Source organism: Peromyscus eremicus, chromosome 10 (genome assembly GCF_949786415.1).
Source record: "Peromyscus eremicus chromosome 10, PerEre_H2_v1, whole genome shotgun sequence".
NCBI classification, from domain to species: Eukaryota; Metazoa; Chordata; class Mammalia; order Rodentia; family Cricetidae; genus Peromyscus; species Peromyscus eremicus.
Genome location: NC_081426.1, coordinates 96,013,096 through 96,031,984, shown reverse-complemented (window position 1 = coordinate 96,031,984; position 18,889 = coordinate 96,013,096). Strand labels below are relative to the sequence as shown.

The following is an 18,889-nucleotide window of genomic DNA, read 5'->3' as shown; positions in this document are numbered from 1 at the left end:
AACAGTATCCTTCTAAAATAATATTGGATAAAGAAATTTCAAGAGAAAGTAAAAATGTTTTAAAGGAAAATTAAAAGCAGTGAAAGCAGGCTAAGAGATAAGCGTGAAGAATTGAACACGTGTCAGAAATGAAAAGTGTAAAGTCACTGGGCTGAGCTTCTAGTGCAGAGAATGAGAAAAGGCCTCAGTGTAAGCCTAAGGCAAGTGGAAGAAAAGGTTAAGAGATGTTATAAAATTGAATACAAAGATGTAAAAGCCATTTTAGAATTTTGTTCTGTTTATTTTTTTTTTAAGATAGAGTTTTATGTATTTGAGGTTGGAATCCTGGGCTTGAACTCCGGTTGTCAGGTTTGTGTGGTACACACTTTTACCTGTTGGTTAGCAGACCTGGAACAACCGTCAGATGCTGCTGCTAGGGGCCAGGTCTTGAGCAATGGACAGTGTCATGCCCACTAACCTGCCCCTCAAAGGCAGCCACACTGACAGTGTTATAATAACTACATGTTGGCCTCCATGGTCTGGTTCATCATTCTGGTCCATCTCACCAGCAATGGGGGTTGATCACATTGAAAGTGTGACATTCACATTGAGAACCTGTTGCAAGTCTTTTAATTTATGGACTTGGTTTTTCTTTTGGTTGTATGTTTTTAAAATTTTTTTTAATGATCTATTTATATTTTATGTACATCGATGATTTGCCTGCATGTGTGTCTGTGTAAGGGTGTCACACCCCCTGGAACTGGAGCTACAGACAGTTGTGAGCTGCTATAAGGGTTCTGGGAATTGAACCCGGATCCTCTGGAAGAACAGCCAGTGCTCTTAACCACTGAGCCATCTCTCCAATCCCGGTTGTATGTTTTTGTTTGTTTGTTTTGTTTTAGACCAGTCTGGCCTGGAACTCAGAGAGATCTGCCTGCCTCTGCCTCCCAAGTGCTAGGATTAAAAGCAGGTGTAACCATGCCTGGCTTTGGTTATCTGTCTTAATGCGCAGCTGACAGTCACATCTATACATCAAAGTTTTTGTTTTGCAAGAGTCAAAAATTGCTTGTATGTTGTTCTCAGAGGTCATGTTGGCTGGGACAAACATGCAGCTCTCTCCTAACTTCTTGGCACTCATCTGTCTGCCACTTCTTGCTGTACCAGGGGCATGTCATCTCTTTTAGCAGTATTAGGGCAAACTAGGCAGTCACAGGTTTGCAGTCCTTGACTGTTATCCATTTGCTAGCTACAGATGAACGGTCTTGTTAAGTAAGAAACACAGAGCCAATGCAGAGATGAAAGCCCAAGAAGTCAGAGCTAAAAACCTTACCCTTCACTGCTGCTGTTGTCCTCTTCAGCAAGAGACCTACTTCTTGTCTGTTTGTCTTTATATAGACTTTCTGTTCTGCCTTCTCATTGGTTGTAAACCCAACCACATGACCTCCTTGTCACTGCCTGTCTGTACAGACCTCCAGGTCTTCTATGGTTGGTATTAAGATTAAAGGCGTGTGTCTCCATGCTGCCTGTATCCTCCCAAGAGCTGGGATTAAAGGTGTGCACCACCACCGCCCAGTTTCTGCTATGGCTTGCTATTAGCTCTGACCCCCAGGCAACTTTATTTATTAACACACAAATAAAATCACATTTCACATTTCAGTACAAATAAAATATCACCATATTTCCCCCTTTCTATTTTAATAAAAAGAAAAAAGGAAAAAGGTTATAACTAACATAAGAAAAACTATATACAAAAGTACAATAACTATATACCATATATACAAGTAATAAATACCTAAACAATGTCTCGTCCATTTGTATTTGACAAATTCAGAGAAAATAATTCCATTATCTATCCTATTTTGGTAAGTCTAAAATGTACCTAATTCACTTTCTATCCTAATTAATCTTCAACTATAACTAACTAATCTTCAACTCCCTTAGAGACCCAAGAAGGAAATATTACCTAATAAAAAATAAAAACAGGAAGTGCATGCAAGCAGCTTCCAAAAAAAAAAAAAAAATGTGAGTTGACAGAAACAGCCAGCTGCCTGGACAGTCACCTGAGGTTTCTCCGCAGTGTTGGGGCATCGTCTTCAGCCTATAGGCTTAGCGTATCTGACAGACTCATTTGTGAAGTAGGATGTACACAAGGTCAACAGTTCAATCTCACATTGGGTGAGAGCAGTCCATGTACCAGAAACACCTGAATTCCACTAGTGTCATGTCATGATTCAGGACTTTAAATTCTGAAAATTGTTGATGTTTTTTGAATTCAGCTGTCCATTCTTCTTGGCTGTGTGTGTGTGTGTGGCTTCATCTTGGCATCCCATTCTTCTCCACATCCCTCTATTCAATGCCAGTCTACTATTGAGAGGTGTGAGGTTAGTTACTCTTCAAGAGTAACTGTTTCAGCTGCTGTTCCACTGCACATCAGAAGCCATCGGCCTACTGCCTGTTCAGCTGCCTTCGAAGAAAATACCTTTTCCGGATTGCAAAGGCCACTTCAGAGATGGTGCCATATTGTCTTGGCCTCAGAAGATGCCTTTTGATAAAGCCGTAACCACACTTGTTTTGGCAAGAATCGGTAGTCCTTTGTTTTGTGTCCTGTCTGTCCATTTTGTCCTGTTTTTCAGCAGTTGATTCGAGGATACTTTGTTGTCCAGTGGCTAACTTTTGCCACAATGAAAGTTAACTCCGTATGCAGTTTCTTCAATGCCCATATTTTCTCTGAAGTAGATTGGTACTGCCAGGAGCCGACATGTCTCATAGTCATAACAAAAAGAAAAATTTTCTAAGTTATTAAAACATTTTAAATGCCATATTCTGTAGATCTCTGAAGGGTTTGAAGATGACCTGTCTATCTAAAATATATCTGCTCCATCTTGAAAACATACCTAATATGACTACAAGTTCTATTATAATGTCTAACTACTAACTATCATTTCTTTATATCCTAATAGTTGGTAATAATAACATTCAAGAATCTGCAATTTGCATTACATTGTTAAATGAACCGTGTAAGTACACTATCTTGAACAAAATTAGAAATATACATACAGCATTTTCTAACAATATCAATTTCAATATATATAATTTGTATACAGTATAAAACAATCCAATCCAATGTAAAGTATTTAAAACTAGTAATTGTCTTTTTCTTTTTCCTTTTTTTTTTTAAACAAGAACCTTAAATCTAATCTCCTTTGCTTAGCCCTTTTTCTAATCCTTAACAACAACTTGTAACCAACCCTCCTTAACAATGAAAATTATCCCAGACCCAAAACTCAATAAAAGGCCAAAAAAAACCACCCGCCCCACACCACCTCTTTGGGAATGTGGGCGTCATATTCTTAAAATTGCTTCCTGCTGGGTATGGGCGAAGTTATCTTTATCCTGAAAAGAAAAATTTTGGGTTAATCGTCAAATTCTAGGGAAGGTAAGTATATCCTTTGTTATCCAGTCTGTGCATAATGCCAAAGTTCAGGGTTTATCTCAAGTCCTTATTCAAGTAGTCTTTGAGACTGGATCATCTCAGCTAGCCCTCTCAAAATTGCTCTGAGTACTTTGTAGTCCAAAGCTGATCTGTAGATGATGTTTGTCAGCTTAGTGATATTATTATTGTCCACGTGGAATTGTTGTTGTTGTGGGGCCCCATCTTCTTCCCAGAGACTTCAGTTGATGTTAGGCCTGGCTGTGATTTCCTGCAGAAAACTGATGAGACTCGAACACAAAGACATATATATGCAGCTAATTGAAGCCTTTTTTCTAGAATTAGTTAGTACTCTATATGACCATTCATATCTTAACAAATTTTAAAATGTATATATATATATTAATCTTGTAAATTTGATATAAAATTTACAATTTTATTTATTTATTTATGCCAAGTAAGGATCCAAAGTTTTATCATGATGAAATATTAGATGGAGCTGGGAGGTCGATAAATGAGTCATTAATGATTTTGAGTAGTGGGTGTTTTTTTCGAATGTTTGTCATTAAATGTTACAACGATGATTTTTCATGTCATTAGTCATAGTTAAAGTCTATGTAGAAATTATGTCAGAATACATTTATATTTTAAGTTCATTTATTGCATTAGGGTGTTTAGGCATATCATTAAAGCCTTCACCTATTTATGGGGGTCAGTGTCTGATTATTAGTGGGTGTTCTGGTTGTTTAGTGGTGTTAGGGTGCCTATTGGTCTCTTGTCCTGATGGGCTAGGACCTGGAGCCTTGACTTTCCACAGAAAACACTGGCTTCCTCTTTTTGTTGCTGGCATCTTATTCGTTGATACTCATATTGAACTTGAAGGAGGGTGTGAGGTTAAGGTCCGTTGAAACCCTTCAAGATGGGCCAGGTGTTTGGTGTGTGTAGCACGAATCTTAAAAGGTCTTATTAATAAAAACAAACTGGATCCAGGTATTGGGGTGAACGCTGAAAGATCAGAGAAGCAGAACAAGCCAGCTAACCTCACCTGACCAATTCCTCAGCTGATCCTGTTTCCTCAGAATGGAAGCCTCTGTGACCTCATCTGAATGGGTCTCAGCTGAACTGCTGCTCAAAAGCCTAAAAGCTTAACCAGCTCTAGTTCCTGGTCCTCACACCTTATATACCTTTCTGCTTTCTGCCATCACTTCCTGGGATTAAAGGCTTGAATCACCATGCCTGGCTGTTTCCAGTGTGGCTTTGAATTCACAGAGATCTGGATGGATCTCTGCCTCCAGAAGGCTAGGATTAAAGGTGTGAGTGCCACCATTTTCTGGCCTCCATGTCTGTCTAGTGGCTGTTCTGTTCTCTGACCCCAGATAAATTTATTAGGGTGCAAGGTATATTGGGGAACACAATATCACCACAGGTGTGTTGAATTAGTTCTGCCAGAGCTGACAGAGCTAGTTGCTGTGGATGGCAGATTTGACTAGTACAGATTGTAGCTCTCAGTACAGAAGTTCAGATCCCCAGACCAGAACACAGGGCTGTTCTGTGGTGGGAGTCAATGTGTTCATGATGTGTAAAGACTAAATCCACATCCTTCTTGGTCCTCATTTCAACTGACAGCACCGGTGCCTTTAGGGAGGCCAGGGGTGGTGGGAAGTTGACACAAAGTTAAACCATCAAGAAGTAGAGGGGAGTGGAGTGGAGGAGCAGAGGAAAGCAGGTTTAGAAAATTGAGCTAATTTAAAAATATCGTGGGGCCAATAGGTACTGGAGAGATGGCTCAGCAGTTAAGAACACTGGTTGCTTTTCCAGAGGACAAGGGTTTGTGTCCAGTCACCCATATGTGGCTCACAACCATCTATACCTCCAGTCCCAGGGCATCTAACACCCTCTTTTGGCCTCCATAGGCTTGCATACATGTGGTGCATAGCCACACATGCAGGCAAAACACTTATCATATACATAAAATAAAAATATAGGTTAAAAAAGTTAAAAACAAAACAGACCCCAATATTGTGTATGTTGGCACACATTGCGCATGCCCGAGCACTTGTGTGGGAGTCGGGAGTTTATTCTCTGCTTCCATCTGTACGTGGCTCTGGGATCTGAACTCAGATCTCTAGGCTTGTGCAATAGATGCCATTACCTGTTGAGCCTTTTTCTCCCAGTCCTTCACGTCTTTAAAGTATATATTGCAGTGCCATTTATCATGTTCATTGTGACACTCTTCACCATTAACTTAGGGATGAATATTGTAGTAGCCTCACAAGGAGCCATTCTTCATTCCCTTCTCTCCTGTAAATTGTTGGCTTTTTGTCTCTGGATCTGCCCATTCTGGAAGTTTTATAAAGATTGAATCATAATGTGTATCCCTTTATGTGTGAGTATCCTTTTGATATTTTTAACATTTTCAGTGTTCACTTTTCAGAATAAATGTGTAGCATGTCTATGACGTGGACCAGAACTTCACAACATGTTTGCGTTGTGAGGTTCATGATCTAGGTAGGGTTAAAAAAAGAGGTTCAGAGGTGGGAATTTGAACAAGTAGAGCTAAAGGGAGAATAGGACATGGTCAATATGAAAGATAATTAAATCACATGAGATGTGTGAAACCATGAAACTAGTAAACTGTAGTAATGCGTTATTTAGTGCTTAGGCTGAATCTCATTTCTTTAAGGTTGAGTGGATGTCAGAATTATGCCTTTGGTTGTTCCAAACTCTTTAAATGGAAGCCTGTTGCTACAGTATACAGAAGGGATATGATAAACTAATTCATTTTTTTTAAAGACTTATTTATTTATTATGTACACAGAAGAGGGTCCCAGATCCCATTGCAGATGGTTGTGAGCCACAATGTGGGTGCTGGGAATTGAACTCAGGACCTCTGGAAGAACAGTCGGTGCTCTTAACCTCTGAGCCATCTCTCCAGCCCTAATTCATTTTAATAAATCAGAGCAAATAGTAGATTGCTTTTGCCTTTGCAGTAATTAACTTTAGTGAGGGTCTTCTAACAGGAATATAAAGATTCAATTTGGATTGGGATTTACTAAGTATATTCTAAGTTAATGCTTGGCATTAGTGAGATATTCCATCTATGACAATTTCATACATGTATATAATGAATTTTCTTTCTTTCTTTCTTTTAATTAATTATTTTTATTTTATTTGCATTGGTGTTTTGCTGCGTGTATATAGACTGTGTGAGGGTGTCAGATCTTTGGGTTATAGACAGTTGTGAACTGCCATGTGGGTGCTGGGACTTGAACCCAGGTCCTCTGGAAGAGCAGTCAGTGTTCTTAACCACTGAACCATCTCTCCAGCCCCGAATTTTATTTCTTCTTAATCCTCCTTTACCTCCTCTTACCTCCCCTGCTTAATTAAGTCCTCCTTCCAACAAGTCCTCCTCCTCCACTTTGACATCTGTGTGTAGTGAGTGAGAGGAGAGAGAGAGAGAGGAGAGAGGAGAGAGGAGAGAGAGAGCTGGAGAGAGTTTAATATTTATTATTTAATAATAATTTAATAGTAATTGAGAGAGTTTAAATATTGTTGTCTGCATGAGCATGAGTGTCAGGTTACTTTTTGGAACACGGACAACTTATCAGTGGCTATACAAATAAAGAAAAGGACACTTTCTTCCACCTACAACCATTAGCTGAACCCTGAGTGGTGGATCAGCTTCATGAGCCCCTCCCCCTGCATGATGAAAAGCTGATGGGTGCGATGTTGGGCAGGCCTCTTGTAGGTGATCACAGCAGCCCTGAGTTCATGAGCGCAATGACCGCGTGTCTAGAAGACACTTTTTCATACTGGTGTTTTTAAATGTGTTTTGTATATGTGTGTGGGTGCACATGTGACACATGGCCTGTATGGATTTTAGAGCTTGAACTCAGGTTGTTAGGATTGGTAGCAAGCAACTTGACCTGCCAGGCCATCTCACTAGCCCCAGAAAACAGTGTTCTTCAGAACGTCCCTTCTCTACCTCTTACATTTTTTTTTTAAACCACATCTTCCATATGTTCCTTGAACTTTAGAAGGGATTTTATAGATGTCCAGTTTAAGGTCAAGTACTCCACACTTAATTATTCCCAGCACTTTGACTAATTGTGAGTTTCTGTGTTACACTGTCCACTGCAAAAAGAAGCTTCACTGACAAAGCCTGAGATCAGCACCCTTCTGTGGGTGTATACATTAGTATTTAGAAGGCAGTTGGGCACTATGTCCGTTTAGCAAAATAACAATAGTAGGTTCTTTGCTAGGGCCTCCCCAGCCACAAGCTGTCGACCAGATTTACAGTGTTAGGCATGAATTCTTTCCTGTGCAGCGGGCCTAAAATCTAATTAGAAAGTGGTTAGCTATCCTCATAACAGTCATACCAAGACTGCACCAGCGGGCACTTTTCCCTGGCAGGTTGGTATTGTAGCATACAGGGTCCACCCCTGGGTAAAGCTGTTGATGACATTGTCTCCACCCCACAGCAGCATACACACCACCTTCCAACTCTGCAAGTGAGCTGCAAGGAAGCCACTCATTCCAGCTCATTTCCAGCTTTATTTCTCGGTCCTGCTGCCCATGTGTGCTGTCTTCAGCATTAGGTTCCTACACTTGAGCTCTGGTGGGCGATCAAGAGCAATGACAGTAATCTTTAGTTTTGGAATCTCTGGAGCCTCTCTGACCATGTGTTAAATCTCCTGATTTTAAATATATTATTCTGTGCTTTCAGAATGCAAATTACTGTCCTTTTCACAATTAAATTTGTAGATTTTTCTTTGTAGATAGGGTCAATAGAATAACATTTTGTCTTGTTGTTTAGTTGGGTTTCTATACTTTCTTGGCTTTACTGTTTTTTGTTTTTTGTTTTTTCCCTTCTTCCCAAGACAGGACAGCCCTGGCTGTCCTGGAACTCACTCTGTAGACCAGGCTGGCTTTGAACTCATAGAGAGCCACCTGCCTCTGCCTCCTGAGTGCTGGGATCAAAAGTGTTTGCCACCAATGCCCGGCTGGCTTTAGTATTCTTTGATTTCTCTAGTGAACTGGGCTGATCTGTGAATTGGCAACAATTGTTTGAAGGTGAGGGTGAGATATCTGAATAAATAATCTTGCTCTATACTTTCTTCTTTTGCATCCCATACTTCATCCTTTTTGTTTTTCTTGTGAGCTTTTCCTCAATAACCATGGCCATAAGGCCTCTTCTGTAATACTATTCCAAAAGGAAATAAATTCAAGTAGGGAGAGGTAATAAAAGCAAGAGGTAGCTTGGGGTAAAATCCTTGCCTATCAGTACCTGAAGCTGAATCTTTGATGTATTAGATGCTTCACTGCTGTGTTGAATGGCTTAATATGTATTAGAATTTCTTTTCCATATTATCCTTTCCCTGCCTAGAATTTTCACACTAGGTTGACATATAGAATGTGGGGAGAGACCACCATTTTATAGCTTTTGACAATCCATAATGAGAGTTCTGTCTACTGTCAGAAGTTGGAGCAGATTTTTGTGTAAGCATTGGTGTTCTAGTGTCTGTGAATGAATTAACTGTACATAAACTTAAGGGTGGCTGGCCTTATGTTAATTTAGAAGTGTGTGTGTGTGTGTGTGTGTGTGTGTGTGTGTGTGTGTGTGTGTTTATACTCATGGGCATGTGTGCCATGGTACATGTGTGGAGGACACACTGTGGAATTGGTTCTCTCCTTCCGTCTTTTATGTGAGCTCTGAAGATCAAACTCAGACGCTCGGCTTACATGGCAAGTGCGTTTACTGGCTGAGTCTTTTTGCCACCTCAGAAGCTCTTCCTAAGAAACATTATTTGTGCCAAGTGGTGGTGGTGGCGGCGGCGGCGGCGGCGGCGGCGGCGGCGGCGGCGCACGCCTTTAATTCCAGCTCTTGGGAGGTAGAGGCTGGCTAATCTCTGTGAGTTCAAGGCTATCCTGGTCTACAAAGTTGCTGTTTTTGTAGAGAACCTGAGTTTGGTTCCCACTGCTTACATGACAGCTCACAACCATGTATAACTCCAGTTTTAGGGGACCTGACACCCTCTTCTGGCTTCTGAGGGCAACAGGCATGTATGTGGTATATGTACATATATGCAGGCAAACACCTAAAATAGACCTTTAAAAAAAAAGATAAGAAAGTTCCCAAATCTGGATGTTAGAATAATGGTAACAAAAGCAGGTTTAGCCCCCATCACCTCAGTGAGTTTTGAGTGAAACTTAGCAGGATCGCCAAGTTTGTGGTAATAACTTCAATACAACTAAAATATGCCTTCTGTTCTATCCTTAGGTGGCGACAGACAAGGTGGCAGAGAAGCTGAGTTCTACTCTCTCATGGGTGAAGAACACAGTGTCGCATACAGTCAGTCAGATGGCCAGTCAGGTGGCAAGTCCATCTGCTTCATTACACACTACATCCTCGTCTACCACCCTGTCAACACCAGCGCTCTCCCCATGTTCCCCGTCCAAGTTGAGTCCAGATGACTTAGAACTCCTGGCTAAGCTAGAGGAACAGAATCGGTGAGTGAAATTGCTGGACATTTCTCTTCTTCAATCAGTTTTAAATAAATATTCATTTCTACTGAGACTGTTTCCTGGTTTCTGATCCCTTGTTTATCAGAATTACTAAACAGACATATTCAGGCATTTCTTTGAGGAGGTTCGTCTAGGACTAGGATTTACCTTCAGCTAATAGCACTGCAGATTAGTTTTCTTAGTATAGCAGACTAAATTCTTCTGGAATTTTATGAATTATTAAGGCAAAACTATCATTTTTACTTTATTTTTCAGAGCTGGGGATTGAACCTCTAGGCCTTGATACATGAGACAGACACTCCCCTATTGGCCTATGCTTCTCCCATCCCTACTTTTTTATTTTCAATTTTTTTTGAAAGATTTATTTATTTATTATGTATACAGCATGTATGACTGCAGGCCAGAAGAGGGCACCAGATCTCATTACAGATGGTTGTAAACCACCATGTGGTTGCTGGGACTTGAATTCAGGACCTCGGGAAGAGCAGCCAGTGCTCTTAACCTTTGAGCCATCTCTCCAGCCCCTTATTTTCAATTTTTGAAGTAGTTCCCTTTGGTTAAAGTATAAAAGAATTCAGTCTAGTATGGATATCTGATTTGTATTTTAGAGTAGGAAAGTCTATGGAAGGCAAAATACTCCACTCTCATGAGTATGAGAGACAGCAATTTTTCCTTCTTTTGTCCCTGTTTAGTCTGTTGTTAAGCTTTGAACTCTTTGGAGCAGGGTGTGGGTGCATGCTTGTAATCCCAGCACTCCAGAAGGCAGAGACAGACAGGTCTCTGAGTTTGAGGCCAGGTTGGTCCTCATAATGCATTCTAGAACTCTTTGGACCATCATCCACAGAAGAATGTGAGGAATAGCAATCTTCTGTGCCTGGCCAAGGTACATAATGCTACAGCTTTAAGTGTGACAAGGATCATTTTGAATAGCTTTCTTTGATGTGTAACTCATGTGATGCACACATATTTAAAATGTACAGTTTAAGGTTTTATTTATTTATTTGTTTTTTTGAGACAAGGTTTCTCTGTGTAGCCCTAGCTGTCCTGGAACTCACTCTGTAGACCAGGCTGGTCTTAAACTCACAGAGAGATCCATCTGTCTCTGCCTTCAGAGTGCTGGGACTAAAGGTGTGCACCACCACCACCGCCTGACTGACAATTACTCTTGACATACTTTCTTCAGTTATTTTAGTTCATGTTCATATAAACATTATTTTTGTTAATAGAGCTGAATCATGATCAGGGTCATGGATATCCCAAATGTGTTTCCAAGGCAGCCATCACTGTTGTGGGGTAGAGGGCTGAGAAATGTCTGAGCAGACCAAAATGGAGTCAGGACAGGATGGCTTTGCCTTAGTCACTTCAGGTATGATCAGACTTTTTTTTTTTTCTGAGACAGGGTCTCATGGAGCCCAGGCTAAGGGGAATCTTGAACTTCTGATTCTCCTGCCTTTATCTCCTGAGTGATGGTGCTATAGGTGTGTACTACCACAATTTATGTGGTACAGGAGGCCAGAAGAGGGCATTGGATCCCCTGGAACTTGAGTTAAGATCCACCTTGTAGGTGCTAACCATGTTCTCTGGAAGAGCAGTCAGTGCTCTTAAGTGCTGAGGCATCTCTCCAGCCTCTTTCTCAGGAGGTTGGTTCTCAAATCTTACTTTCCTATTGGTGGCTTATCATCCTCTTAAAATATCTTTTGGGGGCAAGAGAGATGGCTCAGTGGTTAAGAGCACTGACTGCTCTTCCAGAGGCCCTGGGTTCAATCCCAGCACCCACATGGCAGCTCACACCTGTCTGTAACTCCAGTTCCAGGGCTTCTGATACCCTCACACAGACAGACATACAGGCAAAACACCAATGCACATAAAATAAAAATAAATTATTTTAAAAATGTTTAAAAATATCTTTTGAAGAACAGAAGTTAAATTTGTGTGTTTGTGTATTTGTGATATGTGTGTATGTCTGTCTGTACACATTTATGGAAGTGCATGTGTGGAGGTGGAGGCCAGAGATTGATGTTGAATGTTTTCTCTGTTGCTTTCCTCCTTCCTTCCTTCCTTCCTTCCTTCCTTCCTTCCTTCCTTCCTTCCTCTTTCTTTCTTCTCTTTCTTTCTTCTCTCTCTCTCTTTCTCTCTCTCTCTCTCTCTCTCTCTCTCTCTCTCTCTCTCTCTCTCTCTCTTTCTTTTTTAGGTTTTCCGAGACAGGGTTTCTCTATGTAGTTTTGGTGCCTGTCCTAGATCTCACACTGTAGACCAGGCTAGCCTTGAACTCAGAGAGTTCCGAGACAGGGTTTCTCTATGTAGTTTTGGTGCCTGTCCTAGATCTCACACTGTAGACCAGGCTAGCCTTGAACTCAGAGAGATCCGCCTGGCTCTGCCTCCCGAGTCGTGTTGGGATTAAAGGCGTGCGCCACCACTGCCCGGCTTCTACTTTTATTTTTTTGGGTCAGAGTCTACTGAACCTGAAGTTTATTGATTATCTAGCTAGAAATTTCCAGGGATCTGCCTGTCATTGCCCTTCCTTACCCACCCTCTACTGGGGTTACAGGCAAATGGCCACATGCCCAGCTTTCACATGAGTGCAGAGGATCCAAGCTTAGGTCCTCCTGTGTGCACAGCAAATGTTTTACTGCCTGGCCTGTCTTCTCAGCACCTAGTTTTACATTTGATGAAGGACTAATGTAAAGTTGTACTTCTGTGGGTTGTGCATTTGGTAACCCAAGATCACACCAACTATCTTCTGTATTTTCTTCTAGTTTTACTTAGTTATAAAAAGAGATGGCTCCTCACTGTATTGCTAGGCTGCCCTCAAACTCTTGGGTTCAAGTGATTCTACTGGATTTACTTGTATGTGGTACAAGATCAGAGTTTGAGAAGTACTTTTTTAATTATATTTTATGTGTATGAGTATTTTGCGTACATGTATGTATGTGTGCCATATATCTGCCTGATGCTCACTGAGGCCAGAGGGCCTTGGATCTCTTGGAACTGGAGTTACAGACAGCTGTGTGCATGTTTGATTGTTCCATGGCATATGTTAAAATAACTCTTTCTTTTGAGACATGGTCTCTCTGTTGGGTAGCTCTAGCGGTCCAGGAACTCCCTTTGTGGACCAGGCTGGCCTCCAAGTCTCAGAAATCCCCTACCTCTGCCTCCCCAGTGATGGGGATTAAAGGCGTTTGCCACAACCAGCTCCTTTCTTTGCCTAATCATTTACTTTTTTCATAATTACTCAGATACTTTAGTTAAATATCAGTTGTTTATAGATGTTTGAGTCTGTATCTGCATTCTATTTCATTCTGTTCATCTATTATTTTTTTGGTCTTAAGGTTGTACTGCATAGCCTTATTTATTATGATTTTGTAATAGGTTTAGAAATCAGGTATTATTAGTCTCCTGTGGTAGACTTTGAAAAAGAATGCCCTACAGGTTCATATATGTCAATGTTTGGTCCCTAATTTGTAGAACTGACTTAGAAAAAATTAGGAGATGTATCACTGCAGGTAGCTCTGACTTTTCAAAAGCCTAGGCCTCGCAGAAAGATATATTTAATTTTATTAAAAACAACAACAACAACCCAAGTAAAATGTCATACCTGAAGATCTAGCTTTCTTCCTCCTATTTGGCTTTGCCACCCTATCATTTCTCTGATCTCTGCAGTAGTTGGTAAGGAAGTTGTGTATTTTACAAATCTAAAGAAAAAAGTACTTGACAAAATTGCTACTTTGATACCACAGTAGACACTCCTATTTATCATGTATGATTCCCTTCCTCACATGGAGCTACCACTCTGATTGTGTCTGTAACTGTCTGATTTAAGAGGTAGAAAAATGGGGGCAATGTTTTAGAAAGTTAAAATGTAAGAAACATGAGAATAGAAATTATTTTCCTTTACATGGTTTCATTGAAACTATTTGTTCAGAAAAGTCAGTGTATGTGGCAACACTGGGAAAATGTGAAGAAATGGTGTAGTGCAATATCAAAGATTTGTTTGAAGAAAGTTAATAATTGATGGACTTAGGTTAAAATAGCACAGCTTTTTTTTTTGGTTTGTGTTGAAATGTGTTTTTCATATTAAAAATACAAAGGCATTGGCAGAGATGAATTTGAGGAGGTAAGTTTCAAGTGTGATGGTACATTTTAGTTCAATGGGGAAGTATTACTGTTTTAAAGTTTGAGCTACCTATTTGTAATGTTTAAAATTTCAGTATAACAACCTTGTTTATTTCCTTTTACTTAATTTTACTTTTTAGCATATCCTTCAAGGAGAGATACTATGATGATAAAACAACCATTTTTATACTAAGTATATTTTATGTTTTTAAAATATAATGACCATAAATCTTTAAAGTCCACATGAGATCTGCACTGTGGAGTGTTTTAGCCACTAACCCCATGGCTGCCGGGCCCTTCAAAGATGCCTCATCCGACTTAGACATGCTGTTAAAGGTAGACTATACCAGATTTTGAAGGCTTGTTTTGAAAAAAGAAATATAACATTAATTTTAAGAAAACTTGAGTGCATTTTAAAATGACATTTTTCTCTTTTGAAATGACATTTCTTTATATTGGATAAAGCAGCTCTGTGTGCTGGTTCATGCTAATCCTAGCACTTGGAAGGCACAAGGATCACCACAAGTTCCAGGTCAGCTTGGGCTATAGAGTGAGACTCTATTTCAAAATAAACAAAGAAACCCAAACTAATAAAACAATAAATCATTTCCGTTTTCAGTTCTTTGTGTAAAGGAGTCTTGAACTTGAGCCATCATTTTAAAGAAAGCAAAGAAAGAAATTGGTTTTTCAGATCTATCATTTTGACACTTTTGTGTTGTTTTCTATGCTAAAGTCTTGTGTCTGTTAATGCCCTGTTATTTTTTATTGATCAGGGGAGTTTGTATGTGTTGATAGGAAAGCATGTGACTTCTCTGAGTCAGGCATGTAGTTTTGCTGGGGTCTGAATGTTTGTGACTATAGAATTCCTGTGTTGGACTCTAATCTGAAGTATAATAAGTCTTTCGGAAGCTCTGTTCTCATGGATGAATTTAATGTCTTTTAAAAAAGAGGTTTAGGGAGCCTTTGGCAGCATCTGTCATGTGTGAACACATCAGTAGAAGGCACTATTAGTGAGACATGGCCCTTGTCAGACCTGAATCTTAGTGCTTGGATTTTGGACTTCCCAACTTCAAAACTGTGAACAATAAATACCTGCTGTTTATAAATTACCTAATGTAATTTTGTTATAGCAGACCCAGATAGACTTTAATGAGCCAGATTTTACTGATTTGCTAACTATTTAGTTGACAAATTATTCTCTTTCTCCCAGCATGCTTCCCGCCCTGTTTTGTTGTTATATTATTAGAGACCTTGGAACCTTAGGCTGGATACACTGTTCAGTTTGTGATAAGACTCTCTGCTTGAAGTGCCAGAATATTTAGCCTTCCATATGGTTTTCTAATACAGCATTTTCCTGCCTGAGTTCTTTATAAACTATCTTAGCAATTTACAGATTACCGGTTGGTATGCTGACTAGTTGCTGTTGTATTTTGCTCTGAAAACCACAGGAAAACAGTGAGCCAAATCTCATCTAATATTCAAAGTGTTTAATGTCATCTGTTCACAGTTGCCGAATTTCTGTAATCTTTACCTTTTTCTTCCTTGAACTTTATTTAGTCTTGTGTTTCAAACTGCTGTTGGTACTGTCTATAAGGATGTCTTCCAAGTACGTCAAAGCCCAAATACTGATTCCTGAAAACTTCTCTTCTGTTGATACTGTTTTAATTTCTTGACAATTTCATACATGTATGTAGCATAGCTCGACCATATGTATCTCCTTCTTCACTAACTCTCTCACTCCTACTAAACCTCTCTCCCCTAGACAGGTTCTCCATCTACTAGGGTTTCTTAACTGCTGAGGAAAGTGACTCCCTGGCCCTGTAACCATCAACTGCCAATGGCTCCTGGGGGAGTGCAGCTCCATGGGCACCTCCTCACTCCAGTCTTGTCAAGGTGACCACAGTTGCTGCTGTGTTTCATGGCACGCCCTCTCCCCATCGTCCTGCCTTCATAAATCTTTATGCTATCTTTTCTATGGTGTTCCCTGGGCCTTAGGAGAGGGACTAGAGATACCCTGTTTAGGCCTGAGCACTCAGTAGTCACTCATGCTAACACTTGAACATACGCGTTTCTCATTGCACATGTGCACATGCTCATGTGCATGCACGTGCACACACAGTAGAAAGAAGTTTCTCTAAGGCTGAGGGCAGCAATAATCTCATGGGCTGGCTGGTTGCCAGCTGCAGGGGTCGGGTAGGATGAGAGTGGCATGCTAGGGTACTTTTCAATTACACAGTGTTACATGGGTTTTTGTTTTTAATGGTTTTTTTTTTGCATGCAGGCTTCCATATGCAAAGTAAACAGCCTCGGCTTTCAAAACAAACAAACAGACCTAAACCAAAGCCCAAACCCCAGAAGAACCCAACAAAACAAAAACTGCTGCTCATATGTATGCCCCGTGAAGCCTGTGCTGTGTACCCCTTTCCTGAGGAAGGCAGTGTCTTGGTGCTGTTCAGTTCTCAGAACCAGAGACATAAAGCTCATCTGTTAGAGAGAAAACCTAAAGTACCCTCCATTTTATAGTCTCTCCTGGTTCTCTACTTCATGTAGGATGGTGATCCCATGTGGTGAAGAAAATAACTGAGTAAGTTTTAGAGGAACTTTGAGTGGCCACAGACTTTTATCTGATGCTGCATCCTAGTTTCCTAGTTTCCAGGCTCCGGTCTAGAAATGACTGACTTTCAGGCAGTATGTCCTCTTCCACTATCGTAATTTCTTAATTACGTTGAAGTTGTTAACATCATTTAACAATAAGAAATGAGAATACTTTATTCTAATAGTATATTTTTATAAAGTCTGCTTATTAAGGCATTTGTAAATGCTTTTCTTGAATGCCACGTCCAAATATAATCCCGTGTCATTTGTGACGTAGATCTAGGAAAGGCTCCGTTGGTGGTTTTCTGATGTGTGAGCATTAGAGTGTGCTCATACAGACTCACCCGCTGCTCCCTGGCTCTAATCTGTATATTGTATAAATCATGTAGTTAATGATAAGAGGCTCTAAATCTGTATATTATATAAATAATGTAGCTAATGATAAGACAATGGTATTTGTGTTATCTAAACAGAAAAGGCACACAGAAAAATGCAACATCAAAGTTAACAGTGGTATGCTTGTGTATGGCATTTACCACAGCAGATCTGGCAGGCTCTGAGCCAGCGAGTAGATGTGAAGGCGCAGTATGCCACACTGCTGCAGGCCTTATGCACACTTACTACAGCAAGTGCCCAATGCATGGGAAGGCCCAGGAGGCTGCACTGCAGTTGGCTATATATAAATATAAATAAATAAATAAATAAATAAATAAATAAATAAATAAATATATATATATTATACTATATACTGTATAATTAAGGTTTAGGGTTTTTTTTTTGTTTTGTTTTGTTTTGTTTAAAAACAGTCTCACACATAGCCCTGACTGGCCTGGTGCACTCTATACAGGCTGGCCCTGAACTTCCAATGATCTTTCTGCTTCTGCCTCCGATGTGTTGGAATTACAAATGTACGCCACAGTGCCTGGCTGTGCTACATTAGAGCTACAATTTTTTTTCTTCAAACTTTTTTTGGGGGAAGAGACATCTCATTACATAGTTCAAGATGGCCTTGTGAACCTATGTCAGCCTTCCAAGTACTGGGATTACAGGTGTGTCTTGCCATACTGGAATTTTGATAAATTTTTTGACTCTTATGCATGTAAAAACTGGCTTAAAACAATGTGAAAGTTACAAAAATACTTTTTTTTTTTACATAAACTTTATTTAAAATTTAAAAATTTACTTAAAAATCTTTGGTTAAAAAGACACATATGTGCACATAAGCCTAACTTTTACAGGATGTTCATCCATGCATGTATGCATCTGTTAGTCTAGGCCAAGTCAGGGTTGTCATCATTTCTTTTATTGTACATCCTGTCCCACTGGAAGGACTGCAGAGGCAGTTAAAGCATGTGAAGCTGCCCTTTCCACACTCACAAACACACACACACACACACCAAAAAAAAAAAAAAAAAAAAAAAAAAAAAGAGCAATGCTTTTCTTCTGGAATTTGCCCTGAGCTGAGGCTGTTTTACAATTAACTTTTCCCCCTTTTTACAAAGGTAAGTAGGAATAGTAGTATACTTTAAAATGATGGTAAAAGGGTTTAGTGTATTCAGTATATAAGCCACCAGCACAGCTTCTGTTTTGCCTCTTTATTCACGGTGATCAAAAGCAGTGGAATTTATTCAGTTTTTTTTGTTTTTTTTTTGGGTGGGGACAGTGTAAAGATTGATTTTTCAAGAACATGGCCGAAGACTGGCTTGGTTTTTACAATTGCAATAGGAAAAGAATCACGTTTCAGACAAACACAGTTGACATGTTTTAAACAATGTTTTACTAGAGTGTGAAGAAGACTTCAAAAAGCTACATAACACAGCACAATTAAAAATTGGATGAACATCCTGTAAAAGTTAGTGCAAGGTAATTATGTAGACATCTTACTGTATGATGGTGCTGTTTTCTAAGTTTAGTTAAAAAATATTCTTTAACTCAGTACCAGTAATGTTTCTGTGTTTGTGTGTGTGTGTGTGTGTGTGTGTGTGTGTGTGTGTGTGTGTATACACACACAAAGAGTGTCACAAGGTTTTGGTATAATGCAGCTTAGTTTCATTAACAAAGCAAGTTTCTGATTTAAGTTTTATTCCTGGGAGGCTGTATATTATTTCATAAGCCTTTAAGTTTATGCCTCTATCATATTTAATAAAATTACTCTTTTTTTTTTTTTGAGACAGGATTTCTCTGTGTAGTTCTGGTTATCCTGGAACTCACTCTGTAGACCAGGCTGGTCTCAAACTTGCAGAGATC

General features: G+C 39.8%; 1 protein-coding gene across 2 annotated transcripts in view; it reads left to right on the top strand.

Moving 5' to 3' along the window:
* The window catches only part of Evi5 (ecotropic viral integration site 5), a 159,572-nt gene that overhangs the window by 22,254 nt on the left and 118,429 nt on the right, over nucleotides 1-18,889 (top strand). For both annotated transcript variants that reach the window (XM_059274926.1, XM_059274925.1), the window contains exon 2: nucleotides 9,690-9,919. In XM_059274926.1, the coding sequence (XP_059130909.1) occupies nucleotides 9,771-9,919 (149 nt within the window). In that variant the 5' untranslated portion in view covers nucleotides 9,690-9,770. The remainder of the gene's footprint in view (nucleotides 1-9,689; nucleotides 9,920-18,889) is intronic.